Source organism: Bos javanicus, chromosome 21 (genome assembly GCF_032452875.1).
Source record: "Bos javanicus breed banteng chromosome 21, ARS-OSU_banteng_1.0, whole genome shotgun sequence".
In the NCBI taxonomy this organism is placed as follows: Eukaryota; Metazoa; Chordata; class Mammalia; order Artiodactyla; family Bovidae; genus Bos; species Bos javanicus.
In genome coordinates, this window is record NC_083888.1 from 60,543,833 (window position 1) to 60,566,221 (window position 22,389).

Here is a 22,389-nt window from a genome sequence, read left to right on the forward strand (position 1 = left end):
CACTGAGACTCACATCCATCGAGTCAGTGATGCCATCCAGCCATCTCATCCTCTGTCGTCCCCTTCTCCTCCTGCCCCCAATCCCTCCCAGCATCAGAGTCTTTTCCAATGAGTCAACTCTTTGCATGAGGTGGCCAAAGTACTGGAGTTTCAGCTTTAGCATCATTCCTTCCAAAGAATAAGGGGTATCTCCTCACCGCCACCCTTCCTGACCTTCAGCGTGGGATGGCTGGGCTTTGCTGGAGCAGCCGTGAAGAGATACCCCATGCCCAAGGTAAGAGAAACCCAAGTAAGACAGTAGGTGTTGCAAGAGGGCATCAGAGGGCAAACACACTGAAACCATACTCACAGAAAACTAGTCAATCTAATCACACTAGGACCACAGCCTTGTCTAACTCAATGAAACTAAGCCATGCCCGTGGGGCAACCCAAGATGGGCCGGTCATGCTGGAGAGATCTGACAGAATGTGGCCCACTGGAGAAGGGAATGGCAAACCACTTCGGTATTCTTGCCTTGAGAACCCCATGAACAGTATGAAAAGGCAAAATGATAGGATACTGAAAGAGAAACTCCCCAAGTCAGTAGGTGCCCAATATGCTACTGGAGATCAGTGGAGAAATAACTCCAGAAAGAATGAAGGGATGGAGACAAAGCAAAAACAATACCCAGCTGTGGATATGACTGGTGATAGAAGCAAGGTCCGATGCTGTAAAGAGCAATATTGCATAGGAACCTGGAATGTCAGGTCCATGAATCAAGGCAAATTGGAAGTGGTCAAACAAGAGATGGCAAGAGTGAATGTTGACATTCTAGGAATCAGCGAACTGAAATGGACTGGAATGGGTGAATTTAACTCAGATGACCATTATATCTACTACTGCGGGCAGGAATCCCTCAGAAGAAATGGAGTAGCCATCATGGTCAACAAAAGAGTCCAAAATGCAGTACTTGGATGCAATCTCAAAAATGACAGAGTGATCTCTGTTCGTTTCCAAGGCAAACCATTCCATATCACAGTAATCCAAGTCTATGCCCCAACCAGTAATGCTGAAGAAGCTGAAGTTGAACGGTTCTATGAAGACCTACAAGACCTTTTAGAACACCCAAAAAAGATGTCCTTTTCATTATAGGGGACTGGAATGCAAAAGTAGGAAGTCAAGAAACACCTGGAGTAACAGGCAAATTTGGCCTTGGAATACAGAATGAAGCAGGGCAAAGACTAATAGAGTTTTGCCAAGAAAAAGCACTGGTCATAACAAACACCCTCTTCCAACAACACAGGAGAGGACTCTATACATGGACATCACCAGATGGTCAACACCGAAATCAGATTGATTATATTCTTTGCAGCCAAAGATGGAGAAGCTCTATACAGTCAGCAAAAACAAAACCAGGAGATGACTGTGGCTCAGACCATGAACTCCTTATTGCCAAATTCAGACTGAAATTGAAGAAAGTAGGGAAAACCAGTAGACCGTTCAGGTATGACCTAAATCAAATCCCTTATGATTATACAGTGGAAGTGAGAAATAGATTTAAGGGCCTAGATCTGATAGATAGAGTGCCTGATGAGCTATGGAATGAGGTTCGTGACATTGTGCAGAAGACAGGGATCAAGACCATCCCCATGGAAAAGAAATGCAAAAAAGCAAAATGGCTGTCTAGGAAGGCCTTACAAATAGCTGTGAAAAGAAGAGAAGCGAAAAGCAAAGGAGAAAAGGAAAGATATAAACATCTGAATGCAGAGTTTCAAAGAATAGCAAGAAGAGATAAGAAAGCCTTCCTCAGCGATCAATGCAAAGAAATAGAGGCAAACAACAGAATGGGAAAGACTAGGGATCTCTTCAAGAAAATCAGAGATACCAAAGGAACATTTCATGCAAAGATGGGCTCGATAAAGGACAGAAATGGTATGGACCTAACAGAAGCAGAAGATATTAAGAAGAGATGGCAAGAATACACAGAAGAACTGTACAAAAAGATCTTCACGACCCAGATAATCACGATGGTGTGACCACTGACCTAGAAGCAGATATCCTGGAATGTGAAGTCAAGTGGGCCTTAGAAAGCATCACTACGAACAAAGCTAGTGGAGGTGATGGAATTCCAGTTGAGCTATTCCAAATCCTGAAAGATGATGCTGTAAAAGTGCTGCACTTTTACACAATGCCAAAGAATGCTCAAACTACTGCACAATTGCACTCATCTCACACGCCAGTAAAGTACTGCTCAAAATTCTGCAAGCCAGGCTTCAGCAATATGTGAACTGTGAACTTCCTGATGTTCAAGCTGGTTTTAGAAAAGGCAGAGGAACCAGAGATCAAATTGCCAACATCCGCTGGATCATCGAAAAAGCAAGAGAGTTCCAGAAAAACATCTATTTCTGCTTTATTGACTATGCCAAAGCCTTTGACTGTGTGGATCACAATAAACTGTGGAAAATTCTGAAAGAGATGGGAATACCAGACCACCTGATCTGCCTCTTGAGAAATCTGTATACAGATCAGGAAGCAACAGTTAGAACTGGACATGGAACAACAGACTGGTTCCAAATAGGAAAAGGAGTACGTCAAGGCTGCATATTGTCACCCTGTTTATTTAACTTATATGCAGAGTACATCATGAGAAACCCTGGACTGGAAGAAACACAAGCTGGAATCAAGATTGCCGGGAGAAATATCAATAACCTCAGATATGCAGATGACACCACCGTTATGGCAAAAGGGAAGAGGAACTCAAAAGCCTCTTGATGAAAGTGAAAGAGGAGAGTGAAAAAGTTGGCTTAAAGCTCAACATTCAGAAAACGAAGATCATGGCATCCAGTCCCATCACTTCATGGGAAATAGATGGGGAAACAGTGTCAGACTTTATTTTGGGGGGCTCCAAAATCACTGCAGACGGTGACACCAGTCCATTCTGAAGGAGATCAGCCCTTCCTTTGGAAGGAATGATGCTAAAGCTGAAACTCCAGTACTTTGGCCACCTCATGCGATGAGTTGACTCATTGGAAAAGACTCTGATGCTGGGAGGGATTGGGTGCAGGAGGAGAAGGGGACGACAGAGGATGAGGTGGTTGGATGGCATCACTGACTCGATGGACGTGAGTCTCAGTGAACTCCGGAAGTTGGTGATGGACAGGGAAGCCTGGCATGCTGCGATTCATGGGGTCTCAAAGAGTCAGACACGACTGAGCGACTGATCTGATCTGATCTTCCAAAGAAATCCCAGGGCTGATCTCCTTCAGAATGGACTGGTTAGATCTCCTTGCAGTCCAAGGGACTCTCAAGAGTCTTCTCCAACACCACAATTCAAAATCATCAATTCTTCAGCGCTCAGCTTTCTTCACAGTCCAACTCTCACATCCATACATGACCACAGGAGAAACCATAGCCTTGACTAGACGGAACTTTGTTTGCAAAGTAAGGTCTCTGCTTTTGAATGTGCTATCTAGGTTGGTCATAACTTTCCTTCCAAGGAGTAAGTGTCTTTTAATTTCATGGCTGCAGTCACCATCTGCAGTGATTTTGGAGCCCAGAAAAATAAAGTCTGACACTGTTTCCACTGTTTCCCCATCTATTTCCCATGAAGTGATGGGACTGGATGCCATGATCTTCGTTTTCTGAATGTTGAGCTTTAAGCCAACTTTTTCACTCTCCACTTTCACTTTCATCAAGAGGCTTTTGAGTTCCTCTTCACTTTCTGCCACAAGGGTGGTGTCATCTGCATTTATTCATTACATCCTACTAAATGGCATTCACAGTTAATAAGACCCAACAAAGTTTTTGCCCTTGAGGCTCCTTCCTCTCTGGAAGGAAATAGACAATAAATAATTTTTAACATAAACAAGATATTTCAATCCCTACTAAGTACTCTGCAGGAAAGAGAATAGAAATTGTAGACTTGGGGAGGAGAGGGTGGCTGCTTTAAATAGAGTTGCATGAAGGGCACTCTTGAGAGGTGACATTTAATCTGACATGTACAGAATGAAGGTCCAGCCCGAGGAACTAGCTCCCACAGGGCACAGCAAAGTTTGCAGAGGTCAAAGTGGCGAGGGTGCAGTGAATCAGGGGCCCCAGGGGACAGCAGTCACCGTGTCCAGGACCCATGGGACTTTGGGGCCCATAAAAATGTTTTAATTTCTCTTAAATTTGGAAGGAAGAAAAAAAAAATTGGAAGGAAGCAAATTTAAAATTTAGCAACAAAGATTGTGTGTCTTTATAAAAATACAGTCATAAAGTTTCATTTTTATTAATAATATATTTTATGGAAGAAAGTCAGAAGGTGGCCCTGCCCAGCAACTAAGCAGTGCTTCACACAAAGCCAGCACTTCATCAGTATTTGCTGTGTGAATTCACAAAGTGTGTGTGCTTAGTCACGTCCAACTCTTCTGTGACCCTTTGGCCTACACCTGTCAGGCTCCTCTGTCCTTGGGATTTTTCAGGCAAGAATACTAGAGTGGGTTGCCATTTCCTCCTCCAGGGGATCTTCCCATCCCAGGGATCAAACCAGGGTCTCCTGTGTCTCCTGCATTGCAGGCAGATCCTTTACCCACTGAGTCTCAGGGAAGCTCAATGAAGCAAGTGAAAGTCACTGTCGTGTCCGACTCTTTGCAACCCCATGGACTATACAGTCCACGGAATTCTCCAGGCCAGAATACTGGAGTGGGTAGCCTTTCCCTTCTCCAGGGGATCTTCCCAACCCAGGGATTGAACCCAGGTCTCCCACATTGCAGGCAGATTCTTTATCAGCTGAGCCACCAGGGAAGCCCCAGTGAAGCAAAGTCAAGCATAAAGACTGACAACTTGTGGGGCTTTTGTCAGGAATTTAGTTTATGTTCTAAATACAATGATAGCCACTGGAGTACTTAAAAATAGAGGTGACATGATTGAAATTAGGAGGGAGGGAGGGAAGAGAATTTAACCTTTTACTTTACCCCATTTTGATCACTGATTATTTTTTACAACAGCATATTTTTATAATAAAACTTTTAGTTTGTAGAGATTTTTTCAAAAGCTGATCAATAACAGAATTTTCTGGTTATTCCTAAACAAAGCAGGACTTGAATTTCTCAAATTACAAGTAATTGCATTGTCTGCACTAAGCAACATGGGAGTAGAAATATAAAGCATTAAAAAAAAAAAAAAAGGCATGGAAACCATGTCTCCTGACCTCAGTTGGACCATGCACCCCAGCCCCTTCTCCAGTCTGGAAAGGGGCCGTGTGGCAACCGTGCAACTTAGAATAGCATATCAGAAGATCTGGCATACCCCCTCCTTCCCCATGCAATCTTGGGCAAATTGCTTACTGCTGGGCCTCAGTCTCCTCGTCTGTGAAATGGGATAATAAAATTGAGGTTGCATGTTTGAGAGGTAAACAAAAGTATATATGTCATATTTGGGAAAAATATGTTCCAATAAGAGATTGAACCTGACATCTTGCCTACTAACTCGGACTGTTTTTGTTTTTTTTAATCAAAATAAGTGGGGAAGGACTTTTTGTTTATTTGGTTTTGTAATGTTTTTACTCCCAAGAAGTAATATCATCATGATTATTTACATATGTTTAATCTAAGAATTATATGTTTAATCTATAAATTAAAATTAGTTCTATTTATATATGAAACTCATGAACATTGCATAAACCACTCACAAAGATAGCTTTTATAAACACAAGAAAAGAAACTTTGCCAACCTCCTTCTCTTTCATTATTCATAGCCACTGGCCACATGCGGTTGTTGGATGTTTACACGTGTCTAGTCTAAATGGATCTGTGCTGTAAGAGTAAAATACACATCAAATCTCAAATACTTCCTGTGGGAAATACAGAATATATAATATCTCAGTAATGTTTATATTGGTATGTTAAACTGATAATAACTTGGATACCTTGGGTTAAAACATACTTAAATTCTTTTAAAATTTAAGCATTACCTACATTCACCTGTTTCTTTTTATTTTTATTAATGTGGCTACTAGCAAATTTGAGTTCCCTAAGCAGATCCCATCACGTGTCTACATTTCTGTTAGACAAAATCATCATGGTGAATTTAGCCCAGCTCCGCCTTTTGCTAGTGCAGGATAATGTCCTTAATGAGGGACTTTCCTGGTGATCCAGTGGTTAAGACTCCGTGCTCCCAATGCAGCTTCCCTGGAGTTTATCCCTGGTCAGGGAACTAGATCCTGCATGCTGCAACTGAAGATCCTAACCCAGTCAAATAAATTTAAAAAAAATTTTAAATATGTCATTAATGAGCTCTTAAAGCTCTCTGAGCCTGAGTTCCCTGCCTATAAAATGGGGACTCATAATATAGTACCCGTTTCACTGTATTCTTGTGGGAATTAAACCAGTTTCAGTGAGATACCAGTGTCAAAAGCTCTGGCTTTGCACAAGTGGAACCACTATCAAGCCTTCAATAAAGGTCAGCTTTTAGAATCATCATTCATACTGGTTCCATTCTGAGCTGTTCTTAGTGTTCAGGAAATTTCTCTTTGTTGCAGTTTCTTTCTAACTGTGTTGTCGGGGCTTCACTTGAAGAAATTACAGAGGAGGAGGAAGAGGACGATGAAAATAAATCAGCGATGCCAGAAGCCTCCATGGCCAAACTGAAGGAAGGCACGTTCCAGATCGTGGGCACAGTTTCCAAGCTGGACATCCCCCGACCCGAGTTTGCTGTGGAGACCTACTGTGTAAGTCCAGGGGGGCTGCTAAGAGGGGACAAAGGAAAGCACCACCCTCTGCTCAAATGCCCTGCCAATGTGTTTGCTTCTCATCTCCTCTCTCCTGCCAACGCGAGACCGTGGGAAAGGTGGGAGGGAGCAGGTCTCCCTGTGATGGAGACTAACACCTCTCATCTCTCCACTTCAAAGGTTTGCCTACAGGGACTTCCTGGTGGTCCAGGAAGCTCTGAGCTTCCTCTGCAGGAGGCACAGCTTCCATTCCTGGGCTGGCAAGGTGCAGGGAGCACCCCCTTCCCCCCATCCCCTCCAGGAAAAAGCAGCAAAAATCTTAAATGATATAAATGAGATATTCTTAGAAGGTTAGAAGGTGTGGATCTCACTTGAACTTTCAGACTCATAAAATTCTCTATCCTGTGTTTAAAATGCATTCTGCCCTGCCTCACCCTAACATGACTCTGGACCATGAAGGGTGTTATTTTGAAAGACACCTCCTTTGGTAATAAGCCACTGGAGAGCAACATACCATTACATTGCTGTCTTATTGAGAAGTAGTGCTGCCTTTAAAAAACAGAGTCTATACAACCCTCATCCTGAGACATTTAAGTACCTCCAGGGAGGCCAGCCCTCCCAGGCTAACCTCTCCCATCACCCTGCCTGCCATTCTCCAGATCCTAAGGGACAGCTTTGCACATTCTGAGCCCTGGAATAGGCTTCCCACTTCCCTCCCTATATATCCTTCATGCTTTAACACAGAATGTTGTCTCTTCCAGGAAGCCCTTCATGATTCCCCACTCCTAGTATAGATTCTGAGCTCTTTGCCTGTCTAGATCCTTTTGCACTTTTTACACCCCATTGTTATTATGTGTCTATTGTGGATTACACTGACTCTGACTATCTGTTCCTTGAATGTGGACATAGCACCCCATTTATTCTCATGTGTATCCGTGAATGGTGACAGACAGCACTGGCCCTTAATAAGTACTCATAACTGAATGAATGCATCCCCTCCCACCAACTTTGGGAACTTCACCACTTAACCCCTTTTCACCCTCTCTGGCTCTTTCTGTTTTTTAAAGGTTGATTTGTTTTATTTTTGGCCGTGGTGAGTCTTCCTTGCTGAGCACAGGCTTTTTCTAGTTGCAGCGAGTGGGGGCCTACTGTCTAGTTGCTCAGGCTTCTCCTTGCAGTGGCTTCTCTTGTCGCAGAGCACAGGCTCTGGGTGTGCAGGCTGAGTAGTTGCGACTCTTGGGCTCTAGAGTGCTGGCTCGGTAGCCATGATGCACAGACTGTGTTGCCCCGAGGCATGTGGGCTCTTCCTGCCCAGGGATCTGACCGGTGTCCCTTGCATTGCAAAGCAGAGTCTGAAGCCCTGGACCACCAGGGAAGCCCTCTTCTGTGTCTTCACTTGCCACTTCTTTCTTTCTACCTCCACATATGCTGACATCTTCCCACTGGGAAACACACACACACACACCTCCTGCCTCTTCTCTGCCCCTGGCCCTGCCACCACTGGGCTTGGGAGAGGGCTCAGCACCCTCACAGGCCTCACTCCTGCACTCTCCAGCCCGCACCCCTTCACAGGACGTATCCTGGCCATGGTCTCTCTTCCCCACTTCCCTGCAGCAGCACCTGGCTGACTGCCCACGTGCATCTGCTCCTTCTCTTTAAATGTTTTTTTTCCAAAGCTCCCTCCCCTCTCCTAACAGGCATTCTTCCTAACTCTTATCCAGTCCTGTAGCTTCAGCTTCAAGACAGTGCCTTTCTGATCCTTTCCCAGCCCTGCTGACTGAGCACCCATCCAACTGCTTTGTAGCCTCTCCCCAGATGTCCGGCAGCACTTTTACATCATCATATCCAAAACGAAGTCTCTCACACTCCTCTACAAAACCACTCTGCCCTGCTTTGTGTTAGGGGCCTCACTGTCTGTATCTCTTTGGACTATTTGGGGTTGCGAGTCATAGTGGGGAAAGGGGTGATGTAAACTGGCTTATTCAGTAAGGACATTCATTAGCTTATGTGGCTGGTGGTCTCAAGGAAGAACCTGCTTCAGGCCTGGTGTGATCCAGGGATGGTAGCCCTTTTCCAGCCCTTTCCTTGGCTCTGTCTTTCTCTGAGGGTGACTTCATTCCTCAGGTTGGCAGCAAGGCTGCAGCATTCCAGGGTTCTGCACACCTACACAGCCACACCCTGATGAAGAAAACTTTCAGAAGTTCTTATAGAAAGGAGGGTGAACTTTCCAGCAGTACCCCACACTCACTGTCTGCAGTTGAGTCACTTGCCTGTTCCTGAACCAGTCTCTTATCTGGAATCAGTAAGGCCCTTACTTGAAGTTAGAGGATGAAGTTAATTTCCCACAGGCTGAGAAGGGGAGTAGTTTAACAAAATTCGGGATCTGTTGGGAAAGAGGAAGAGGGAATGGATGTTTGTAGACAACCAAGTGTCCTTTATACCATTCATCATGCACTTGCCCCCATCACAGCTGTGAGCCTGGTATTGCTGTGGGCTTCTGCCTCCCTACTATTAACTGGAAAAAAAAAATACTACTCAGAGTGTGAGAGCTGTGAGTTCAGTTTTATTTGGGGTTTACTGACGACTATAACCTGAGAAACACACAGAGAGCTCTGAGGACCTGCTCCAAAGATGTAGGTGGCATTAAGGTGGCTTATTTAACTCCGCATGTAAGTGAAATAAGCAGGGCTGACAACATACAGCCTTGACGTACTCCTTTCCCAATTCTGAACCAGTCTGTTTTTCCATGTCTGGCTCCAACTGTTGCTTCTTGACCTGCACACGTTTCTCAGGAGGCAGGTCAGGTGGTCTGGTATTCTCATCTCTTGAAACATTTTCCAGTTTGTTGTGATCCACACAGTCAAAGCAGTATGTATGTGATTTGAGTGAAGGGGGAGTAAGTGCAATTAAACACATGCAATTAAGTATGTGCAATTAACACATCTCAGTAAAATGTCGCTGCTAGTCACGAGGAGCAGATGTCTCCATTACTGATTTCGGTGCTTTTCTAGGTATTAGAACATGCAAGATAATGGGGTCATAAAAATTTCTCCTGAAAATATTTATCTCTCTGAAGGCCTGTTCTGTTGGTTTTTCCCTGAGCACGAGATGCCTCCTTCCTGACCTCCCCGCTGATTTCCGTTCAGGGGTGTTGGAGGTCGGCAAGCGCAATAGCTCATGACCTCATCCTTGTAGAGCCGGATGGCTGGTGACATCCTTGCTGGCACCACTGCATCTCATATCCTCTTGGTCATGAGATCCTCAACCCAGCTCTCTCTAATTTTTAAGAGCTCAGCTTTTTATTGGATGTATTACCAAAGAGACTTAGTCAAAAAGACCAAGGCCCATGTTATCATCAGACTCTTCAGATTCTTCTTTGCTTCTGCTTTCTGCTCCTCAGCTGGGGCAACAGTGGTGGGGGTGGGGGGACAGGACCCCCTGCTGGGGCAGGTCTACCAGCCCCGCCCCCTGCCATCCCTGTCGCTCCCCGCCCCCATCATTGCAGATGAAGCTCCTGATGCTGACAATGGCCGAAGCCTTTGTGAACAAGCCTGGCCAGAAGGCTCAACATTTACACTGACTGCTTTAATGAGGGCATTGTTATCCTCTGCAGCCATCACCTCATCCTCATGCAGGATGAGGGCCGAGTAGACGCTGATGGGCTCCAAGACCGAGGCCGTGGTGAGGGCGAGCCCTAGGCCCAGGTGCCAGGCACGGTGCTAGTGCAGGGTGAAATGACGGTCTCACTCTAACGCGGTCTTAGCTTCCCCGGAAAGACCGAGAAGCTTAACCCAGCTGAGGGAAGGGAGGCCTCAACCCATCTCTTGAATAGCTCTCTAAAGAATGTCTCCTTTCCATTCTCCTGGCTAATTGCATTGGTTCAGGTCCTCACCACTGATCTCTATTTATACCTGAATTTGATTCAGTGAATTAGTATTGAGCCCTTCCTTTCTTTGGCCTTGCTACACGGCAAGCGGGATCTTAGTTCTCTGACCAGGGATCCAACCAGCACCCCCTGCCTTGGTACACAGCATCTTAGCTCCTAGACTGCCTGGGATGTCCCTGGAGTACTTTAAAGGCCCAAAGATGACTGCAGGGCTCACAGACTAGCAGGGACTCTTCGATCTGAACTAGCAGCTCCAGGCAGGACGGTGACTTGATGACTGAGGTATGCGCACAGCCGTGTCCAGAGCACTCTGCAAAGGTCAGTTTGAGTTTTCAGTCTTATCTAGAGAGCCAGACAAGTGAGCTCCAAACTTCTCCCCATCCCGCAGATTGAGACCCATCCCAGCTCCTCTGATCTGGAGATCCAACACAGTTGGCCCTCCTTTTTGGAGTCTGGGGACTGCTGGAAATGCTGGGACTGAGGCTGAGCCTGCAGGGCTGAGTAGAACTTACCAAGCAGGTAAGGGGACACCTAGGTGAGGGTATGGTGTGCTTTGGAACAGAAAGCATCAGTACAGCTAGAGCTTGGATTCTAGGGGAGCCAAGGGAAGAAGCAAGTATGGCATAAAAGGTGAGACAGAGTGGAGAATGGAAGATAGCAGGCTGGCCCAGGTTGTGAAAGGAGCTTCTTCCTGGCTCAGCAAACGGCCTGCTAGTCTGTGAACTTCCTAGGCTCTGCTCAGGGAGCTTGTATTCACCCTGTCAGCCCAGCTCAAATGTCAGTCCCTATGAGTCATAATCACATACTCGCTGGTCCATCAGAGCTCAAATGTACCTCTATGATAGCCCTTTCTACACTGGGGGCTGCCCTGAAAGAATGCACAGGCTGCCCACTGCACAAGGATGTTCAGCTGTGGCCGTGAGTAGGGGCTGAACCGTGTTCTGCTGGCTGCAGTGTGTCCTGGAGTGGGCGCCACATCATTTGTCCAAGAGCAGGTTACCTTTTTCTACTTTGTATAAAAGCTTCATGTGCTTAGTTGCATCCTTGTCCACATTAGACCATACTTATTCGCTAAAATTTTGCCAACAACACACGCACACCCAATGCTCCGTATTATCAACAGTCATACATCTGTCATTTTTTGCCTTTCTCCTTAGGGTCAAAATCAGTGCTCACAATTATTTATTGGGGGAACAAATGAATGCACATATCTGATAGGATGACCATTCTCTTGAAAATGTGCCTGTTTCAGCTTAAATCAGTCCAACTGTGACTTACCGGGTGTACATGTTTTCTTCTGGACACATCTCACATGCTTTCATGGACTCACAGATGCTTCATCTTCTTTGTCTTGGAAGAGATCTAGAACACACTGTGTCAGGAACACATGGCTTCAATTTCTTCCCATCCCCCAATCTTTCTCACTGTGTCCTTGCTGACTGTAGGTAAGTCCCAGGTATACCAGGACCGTGGTGTATCCTGTCATGCTGTTGACAAGGTGAAAATCCATCTTTGTTTCTTTAAGAAAAGTTTTGTTTTGTTTTGTTTTGTTTTACTGTAATGTGCATCTTGTGGGATCTTAGTTCCCTGACCAGGGATTGAACCCCAGGCCCTCAGCACTGAAAGTGCAAAGTGCTAACCACTGGCCAGCCAGGGAGTTCCAAAAATCCATGTTTGAATCAGGATTTTCAGAGTATCTTCTCTCTTGCACATTCAGTCCAGAAAAGAAATCAAATGGATGATATTATGGGCTGAATCCTGTCCAAAATACGTGAAGTCCTAATCCCCCAAGACCTCCAGATGAGACCTTATTTGAACATAGGGTCTTTACAGAAGAAATCGAGTTAGAAGGAGCTCATTTGGGTGGGTCTCTAATCCAGTATGCTCAGTGTCCTTATAAAAAAGGGGAAATTTGGACAGAGTATAGGAAGAATTTCATGTAAAGATGAAGGTAAAGATGTGGGTGATGTTTCTATAAGCCAAGGAACACCAAATATTGCCAGGGAACCACCAGAAGCTAGGATGTTGCTGTTGAATTTAACAAAAATATGAGAAACCTGGACAGTGTATTAAAAAGCAAGACATCACTTTGCCAACAAAGGTCCATCTAATCGGAGCTTTGGTTTTTCCAGTAGTCATGTATGGATGTGAGAGTTAGACCACAAAGAAGGCTGAGCGCCAAAGAACTAATGCTTTCCAACTATGGCGCTGGAGTAGACTCTTGAGAGTTCATTGGACTGCAAGAAGATCAAACCAGTCAGTCCTAAAGGAAATCAACCCTGAAAATTCATTAGAAGGACTGATGCCAAAGCTGAAGCTCCCATACTTTGATGAGAAGAGCTGACTCATTGGAAAAGACCCTGATGCTGGGAAAGACTGAAGACAAAAGGAGATGGGGTGGGTCGGGGGGTGCAGCAGAGGATGAGACAGTTAGATAGCATCACCAACTCAAGGGACATGAATTTGAGCAAACTCCCAGAGGCAGTGAAGGACAGGCAAGCCTAACTGTGCTGCAGTCCATGGGATCGAAGAGTCCGACACAACTTAGCAACTGAACACACACACGCACACAACCTCTGATGAAAGGCATCTCCCCTCTTGTGATTCTCCAGAAGAAGTTGTGGTAAAGAGATCAAGTTTGATCTAAAGTGTCCTGCTCTCATGCAACCAATCAAGGATCTATGGAGGAATATCTGACCCCTGAGACAGGAGGAATAGCAGCCAGTGCAAATCCTGGTCCTTTTATGGTTGATACCCACCCTCGGTACGGTACTCCCAAAATCTGCTGGCACCACACAGCAGGGAATAACTAGTTAAACACAATGATCGTCAAAGTTACTTTCATATCATATAAGAAATTTTTCTTTTTAACATTAGAAGTTTCTGTATTGTGGGGCTTCCCGGGTGGCTCAGTGGTTAAAGAATCCACCTGTTAATGCAGGAGACACGGGTTTGATCCCTGATCTGGGAAGATCCCACATGCCACGGAGCAACTAAGCCCATGGAGAACCAGAGCCCAGAACTCTGGAGCCCAGGAGCTCCAACTACTAAAGCCCACACACCCTAGAGCCTGTGCATTGAGAAGCCTGCCCTTGGCCACTAGAGATTAGCCCCCGCTCTCCAAACTAGAGGAAAACCCACAGAGCAACAAAGACCCAGCACAGCCAAAAATAAGTAAAATTTTTTTTTAATTCTGTATTTTTTAAATACTCCCAGCTGTCAACTGTGATAAGTTACCTTACATTTTGAGACCAGGTTTGTTCCACCTTGAGGATTCTGAAATAATCCACATTAATCACTTATCAGCACTTCTGAGTCATTCATGATCTATAACGGCTCAAAGAAACTTCCTCAAAGATTGAGTTTGTTTTAAATGCTTCACACATTTTCTTCTAGTGTGTTCTAATTCTTCCCTCCTGAATCACGGTTTAAACAGAAGGCAGAAATAGTACCTAAGATCTTTATGTAATTTTCTTATTCATCTGTTCCCGGCTATTTTCATAAACTTTGTTATTTGAAAACTACACACAGAAGAGAGCCAAGATTTCATTTTAAATTAAAAAAAAAAAATCCTTCTGTGATTTTTTCTTCTTGGGGGACTATCCAGGCGGCATGTCTCATCTGGAAATTGTCACTCCCATCTAAATATTAAGGTGACATTGCTTCTTGCAACAAATTACTGTCAACTTTCTTTTTCAGGGCATCTCTCAAGAAGACCTTCTCTTGCGCCTGCTGGAATGTGATGTTATCATTTATAACATCACTGAGAACCCCCAGCAAGCGGAGGAAGCCATCTGGGCAGTCTCTGGTCAGTGAGATGCACCCTTGATCTCCAGGGGCGGGACTTTCATGCCATATACCTTACCAAAGAGCCATCCCAGGAACACCAGGCAAATTAGAACCAGGGGAGAACTGATCTGAAATTTACCTAAAACAGGAAGTGAGATCAAACTAGTGGATGTGCCTATGGATAATGTTACAACATACCCAGAGGCATATGAAAATATTTAAGAGTTTATGTGAGCAAGAATCAATTCATACTGGGAATTCCCTGGAGGTCCAGTGGTTAGGACTGTGTGCTTTCACTGCCAAGAGCCCAGGTTCAAATCCTAAGATCCCCACAGCTAGGCAGACAAAAAAAAAAAAAAGAATCTATTCATGTTGGGCAGCACCAAATTCCAAGTGGTTAGGAGATCCACTAACAGAAACTAGGGGCAAGACTGAGAAAACCCAGAAGCAAGGCAATTATTTGACTGGCTACAGCTTAAGTAGTAGTCGCCCAGTCATGTCCGACTGGGAGAAGGCAATGGCAACCCACTCCAATACTCTCGCCTGGAAAATCCCATGGACGGAGGAGCCTGGTAGGCTGCGGTCCATGGGGTTGCTAAGAGTCGGACACAACTGAGCGTCTTCACTTTCACTTTTCACTTTCATGCATTGGAGAAGGAAACGGCAACCCACTCCAGTGTTCTTGCCTGGAGAATCCCAGGGACAGGGGAGCCTGGTGGGCTGCCGTCTATGGGGTTGCACAGAGTCGGACACGAATGAAGCGACTTAGCAGCAGCAGCAGCAGCAGCAACATGTCCAACTCTTTGTGACCCCATGGACTGTGGCCTGCCAGACTCCTCTATGGAATTCTCCAGGCAAGAAGAAATTCCCTTCTCCAGGGGATCTAACTGACCCAGGGATCGAACTTGGGTCTCCCACATCGCAGGCAGATTCTTTACCATCTAGGTGACCAGGGAAGAGAAAAGCCAGAAGCATGCAATTATTTGATTGGCTGCAGCGAAAGCATTTCCCTTATTTGGGAGGGTCTATCGACTATTTGTGATTAGTTTCTTTAGGTTTGGGTTTGCTCATCGAGGCTGCTAAGGTGCTAGGGCCACCTCAGTCTAATGGCTTCCTTGCTAAATTAATTTAGCAACAGGTACTCCTGAAGGAGAGAATTTTTTAAATTGAAGGATAGTTGATGTGGTGGTTTAGTCACTAAGTTGTATCCGACTCTAGTGATCCCATGGACTGTAGCCCGACAAACTCCTCTGTCCACAAGATTTTCCAGGCAAGAATATTAGAGTGGGTTGCCATTTCCTTCTCCAGGGGATCTTTCCAACCCAGGGATCAAACCCAGGTTACCTGCACTGCAGGATTCTTTACTGTGAGCTACAGGGAAGCCCAAAATTGATGTACAATATTATAAAAGTGTATAATGTTATGAGTCACAATTTTTGAAGGTTATACCCTACTTGCCATTATTATAAAATGTTGGCTGTGTTTCCTGTGTTGCACAATATATCCTTATAGCTTATTTTATACCTAATGTTATTGTTTAGTTGCTTCGTCGTGTCTGACTCTTTGTGACCCCATGGACTGCAGCACACCAGGCCTCCCTGTCCCTTACCATCTCCTGAAATCTGTTCAAGTTCATGTCCATTACATCGATGATGCCATCCAGCCATCTCATCCTCTGACGCCCTCTTCTCCTTCTGCCTTCAATCTTTCCCAGCATCAGGGACTTCTCCAATGAGTCAGCTGCTCACATCAGATGACGAAAATACTGGAGCTTCAGGTTCAGCATCAATCCTTCCAACGAGAATTCAGGATTGACTTCCCTTAATATTGACTGGTTTGATCTCCTTGCTGACTAAGGGACTTTCAGGAGTCTTCTCCAACACCACAGTTGGAAGGCATCAATGCTTTGGTGCTCTACCTTATTCATGGTCCAGCTCTCACAACCGTACGTGACCACTGGGAAGACCATAGCCTTGACTTTACCTACTAGTTTGTACCTTTTAATTCCCTACCCTTATCTAGCCCCTCCCTCTTCCCTTTCCCCACTGGTAACCACTAGTTTTTTCTCTAGTTCTGTGAGTCTCCTTCCTTTTTGTTATATTCACTAGTTTGTGTATTTTTTAGATCCCACATATAAGTGATATTAGACAGTATTTGTCCTGCTCTGTCTGACTCATTTTACTCAGCATAGTAAGTCTATCCATGTTGTTACAAATGGCAAAATGTCATTCTTTTTTTATAGTTGAGTAGTATTCCAATGTTGGAGAAGGCAATGGCACCCCACTCCAGTACTCTTGCCTGGAGAATCACATGGACAGAGGAGCCTGGTAGGCTGCAGTCCATGGGGTCACTAGGAGTCGGACACGACTGAGTGACTTCACTTTCACTTTTCCCTTTCATGCATTGGAGAAGGAAATGGCAACCCACTCCAGTGTTCTTGCCTGGAGAATCCCAGGGACGGGGGAGCCTGGTGGGCTGCCGTCTATGGGGTCACACAGAGTCGGACACAACTGAAGCGACTTAGCAGCAGCAGCAGTATTCCAATGTACACACAGACAAATATATATCTATCTATATGAATTCTTCTTTATCCCTTCATCTGTTGAAGGACTTTAGATTGCTTCCATATCTTGGCTATTGTAAATAATGCTGCTGTGAACAGGGGGTACATGTATCTTTTTGAATTAGTGTTTTTGTTTTTTCAGATATAGACCCAAGAGTGGAACTGTTGGGTCATATGATAGTTCTATTTTTAGTTTTTTGGGAAACTTCCACACTGTTTTCCACAGCAGCTGCACCAGTGCACATTGCTGGCAATAGTGGGCAAGGGTTCCCTTTTCTCCACATCCTCGCCGGAACTTGTTACTTGCTGTCTTTTGGATCACAGCCATTCTAACTCATGTGAGGTGATATCTTACTGTGGTTTTGATTTGCGTTTCCTTAGTGATTAGCGATGCTGAGCATCTATTCATGTGTTTGTTGGTCATCTGCATTTCCTCTTTGGAAAAATATCTGTCCACTTCTGCACATTTTAAAAATTGTGTTGTTGGTTTTTTTGATGTTGAGTTGAATGAGCTGTTTATATATGTTGGACATTAACCCCTTATTGCTTTTACATTTGCAAATAGTTTCTCCCCATTAGTACACTGGCTTTTCAGTTTGTTAGTGGCTGTGCAAAAGCTTTTAAATTTAATTAGGTCCCATTTGTTTATTTTTCTTTTATTTGCTTTGCTTTAGGAGACAGATCAAAAAAAAAAAATACTGCTATAATTTATGTCAAAAAGTGTTCTGCCTATGTTTTCCTTTAGGAGTTTTATGGTTTCCAGTATTACAGTTAGGTCTTTAATCCATTTTGAGTTAATTTTTACATATGATGTTAGGGAGTGTTCTGAGTTCATTCTTCTACATGTAGCTGTCCAGTTTTCCTAGTGTCATTTATGGAAGAGACTGTCTTTTTCTCCATTGGGTATTCTTGCCTCCTTTGTCGAAGACTGACCATAAGTGTGTGGGTTTATTTCTGGGCTGTCTAGTCTATTCCACTGGTCTGTGTGTTCAAAGAATAGAATATTTTTAATCATTTAAAGAAATGAAACATTAACGTTCAAAATTTAACCTTTATTCATTCTACAGACACTGCTCAAGGAGGTGGGGTTGAATGTATTGGGAAGATACAAAGACAAATAAAAGGGATACCTCAAGACTTTTGTAGGCCCACGGGAGAGCTAAGGGACTCAGGAGAAACTTTTGTGCAGGACAGAGAATGGCATGTTGATACAAAAGGTGTCACAAGATAGATGTGACTTTAGGAGAAGAGGAATTATTTCTAACTCTGCGGATTCGATTCAGTTCAACAGATGTTCCCTGATAGCAGGGGTTGGGAAGGGGTTGCAGAGAATACTTGCATGTTTTAAATGTTTTGAAAAAGGTAATAAACTCTAAGGAACAAAGTGATGTTTAGCAATTTTGTGCTTTGTAATTCATATCCTTATTAAATCCGAGCAACTGAGCTTATTTGAATTGTCATTCTAGACCAGGAGGACAGCGAAAAAGACACAAGCACCTTGCTTTGCAGTATTTTTTACTTCTATGTTAGGTGCTTCCCTGGTGGCTCAGACTGTAACGAATCTTCCTGCAATGCAGGAGACCCAGGTTCTATCCCTGGGCTGGGAAGATCCCTGGAGGAAGAAATGGCTACCCACTCCAGTATTCTTGTCTGGAGAATTCCATGGACAGAGAAGCCTGGCAGGCTATATAGTCCATGGGTCACAAAGAGCTGGACACAGCTGAAAGACTATCACTTACACTTCAATATCTTCATTTTTGGCAGATTAGTCCAGGAGTCAGCAGACTTTTTCTGTAAAAGGCCAGGTTCCTGGCTTTTCAAGCCAACTTCTCTGCCATTGTAGCACAAATGCAACTATAGACAAAAAAGTAAATGAATGAACCGGGTTCCAATAAAACTTAAAAATATATATATATTTATTTATTTGGCTGCTCCAGGTCTTAGTTGCAGCATGGGGGATCTAGTTCAAAGATCAAGCCCAGGCCTCCTGCTTTGGAAGCACGGAATCTTATCCACTGGGCCACAAGGGAAGTTCCATTCAACAAAACTTTATTTACAAAAACAAGCAGTACCTTGCCAACCCCTGAATAAGAAAATAGAAAAACTGTATTTTGGCTTATGTTCAAAGAAATGGAATGAAGCTTCAGGAATATCCGTACCATATTCAGAGAAATAATGATGGGAAAGTACTCTCTCTGGGTTGTGCGGAAGTCCTCAGGAGCTTAGAATGTTTGATTTCTCATTTATCACTGTGGGCCTAAGTTTCATTCAGATACAAATCAAAAACATGAGCAGTGTGTCATATTTCAGAACAGAGCTTTATAATTGCCTACTCCCCACATTTTGTCCCTTTGCAAATATCGACAGATGATGTATAATTGCACCACCTAAAATAATAATCAGACCTAATGTTTACTGAGTTCTCATTTTGTGCTGGTCTTTGGAAATTGATTTTTTCTGTTTAATACATACTCAGAGTTTTCTTTAAATTTTAATTCTTTTCTGCTATAAAACCTGGACGTATTTCAAAAATTTAAAAAAGCACAGGAGGATTTAGAAGAAAAAAAAAATTTCGTGCATTTCTTTCCCATCCCATCTTTACTCCCCCAAAGGAACCTCATTTAACCCACTTGTTCCTTTTAATACACACACACAAAAATGCCTGCACTGATGTCCTTTGATTATGAATTTTAGACATTAACCACTGACTTCCTGCTATAACAGATGAGCCTCAGCACCTTGTAGGATCCCTCTCACTAATCATCACGGGAACATGGTAGGTTTGATAGGGTGGCCTCAGCCTGCAGAGGCTTGGAGTGGGGTTTCAGTTCCCGGCCATAGATTGAGGTCAATCGAGGCGGTGAGAGCATCTAGTCCTAGCCACTAGACCAGGGGTCAGTGACAAGGCCCTGGCCCCTTGGCTTTGCAGAAATGAATTCCCATGAAGATGGAGAGTAGTGAAACAAGTAAAATGCTTATTAGGAGGAAAGAGTACAAGTAAGTGTGGATAGACACAAGTGGAATCATTTTGATTCGCCAGATTCGGAGTCCATACTTGGTGTATCTCAGGATCCTCCCATGTGTTCGTGCACATCTCTCAGCCAAGATGGAATCCACCGAAGAGGCTCATGGGTAGTGAGCATCACTTACTGCAGTGTGGTGCCCCCTCCCTTTCTGACCTCCAGGGAGCCTTTCTGTGCATCCTGTGCATACTAAGGGAGGTCTCCTGACTTCAAGAATGAGAAAAATAGGTGGTCTCTTATCTAGAGGCACTTGGACAGCGAGGAGATCAAACCAAGTCAGTCCTAAAGGAAATCAGTTCAGTTCAGTTCAGTTCAGTTGCTCAGTCATGTCCGACTCTTTGAGACCCCATGCACTGCAGCACGCCAGGTCTCCCTGTCCATCGCCAACTCCCAGAGTTTACTCAAACTCATATCCATTGAGTCAGTGATGCCATCCAACCATCTCATCCTCTGTCGTCCCCTTCTCCTCCTGCCTTCAGTCTTTCCCAGCATCAGGGTCTTTTCAAATTAGTCAGTTCTTTGCATCAGGTAGCCAAAGTATTGGAGTTTCAGCTTCAGCATCAGTCCTTCCAATGAATATTCAGGACATTTCCTTTAGAATGGACTGGTTGGATCTCCTTGCAGTCCAAGGGACTTTGAAGAGTCTTCTCCAACACCACAGTTCAAAAGCATCAATTCTTCAGTGCTCAGCTTTCTTTATAGTCCAACTCTCACATCCATACATGACTACTGGAAAATCAACCCTGAATATTCATTGGAAGGACTGATGCTGAAGCTCCAATACTTTGACCATCTGATGCAAAGAACCAATTCATTGGAAAAAGACCCTGATCATGGGAAAGATTGAGGGCAGGAGGAGAAGGGGGTGACAGAGGATGAGATGGTTGGATGGCATCACCGACTCAATGGACATGAGTTTGAGCAAACTCAGAGAGATAGTGAAGGACAGGGAAGCCTGGCGTGCTGCAGTTCATGGGGTAGCAAAGAGTAGACATGACTTAGCAACTGAACAACAACATCGGATCACAGAGAACAAATTTCCAACTCTTTGCCCCAGGGACCCATCTATCGCCTGCCCCAGGTTCTCAAACTTAGATACCACAATTCTTTTCATGGGGAACTCTTCAGTGGCTCAGCAGTAAAGAATTTGCATGCCAGTTCAGGAGACTCAAGAGACTTGAGTTTGATCCTGGGTTTGGGAAGATCCACTGGAGGAGGAAATGGCCACCCACTCTGGTATTCTTGCTTGGAAAATCCCATGGACAGAGAAGCCTGGTGGGCTACAGTCCATGGATTGCAAAAAGTCAGACACGACAGTGAGTTCCACTCCACTCCAATGCTTAAATGTGTGGAGAGCCCTCCTGGAAAATAACAAACCTTTTGGATACCAAATACTCATGGGTCCAATCCACCACTATTCTAAATTCCAGTGTCTACATATTGTTCATAATCAAGCATTGAGGTGTTACCAAAACCTTCCACCCACAGCCCCTAGCCACCGCTCATGGACTGCTCTACCCCAGCCAGGGACAGTTCGGGGGGTGAAAAATTACTTCTTTCCACAAGGACTTAAGCTGAATAGCACTGCTTTATGTGAAATCATGAGAGGGCCTGGTCCCATTAAAAAAAAAAAAAAAGATTGAAATAATGCTATTTATAGCAACATGATGGACCTAGAGAATATCATACTAAGTGAAGTAAGTTAGAGAAAGACAAATATCACAAGATATCACTTATACATGAAAGCCTAAAAAATGTAAATGAATTTATTTACAAAGTAGAAATAGACTCACAGACACAGAAAAGAAACTTATGGTTATGGATTGGTGGGGGGTGGATAACTTAAGAGTTCAGGATTAACATGTACACACTATTATATATAAACTAGATGAACAACAAGGATCTACTGTATAGCACAGGGTTCTGTAGTCACGGTCTTATAATAACCTATAATGGAAAAGATTCTGAAAAAAAAAAAAAGAATTTATAGATATAGATTTTGTTTTATTTTTAGTTGCTAAGAGTATCCAACTCCTTGTAACCCCATGGACAATAGCCCACCAGGCTCCTCTGTCCATGGGATTTCCCAACCAAGACTAGAGTGGGTTGCCGTTTCCTTCCCCAGGGATCTTCCCAATCAGGGGATCAAACCTGCATCTCCTGCAATGGCAGTTGGATTCTTTACCACTTGCCACCAGGGAAGCTGTATAGGTATAGATGGATACAACTGAATCACTTTGCTGTACGTCTGAAGCTAGCATAACATTGAAAGTTAGCTATATTTAAATTTTTTTTCAAGATTTTTAAAAAACAGAGAGGCCTAGCCTTCTGATTCAGGCCTCCCACTCCACTCTCCATGAAGCCCGAGAAGAGACATAGTGGGGACCACAGGCCAGACAACCAGGCTTCTAGAACTGGACTCTGTCCCACGGCTTCATTC

The 22,389-nt window shown here is 44.1% G+C and overlaps 1 protein-coding gene across 1 annotated transcript in view; it reads left to right on the forward strand.

Moving 5' to 3' along the window:
- AK7 (adenylate kinase 7) overlaps positions 1-22,389 on the forward strand; it is a 69,774-nt gene that overhangs the window by 1,305 nt on the left and 46,080 nt on the right. The window contains exons 2-3 of the mRNA XM_061395257.1: positions 6,500-6,688; positions 14,274-14,382. Of these exons, the coding sequence (XP_061251241.1) occupies positions 6,500-6,688; positions 14,274-14,382 (298 nt within the window). The remainder of the gene's footprint in view (positions 1-6,499; positions 6,689-14,273; positions 14,383-22,389) is intronic.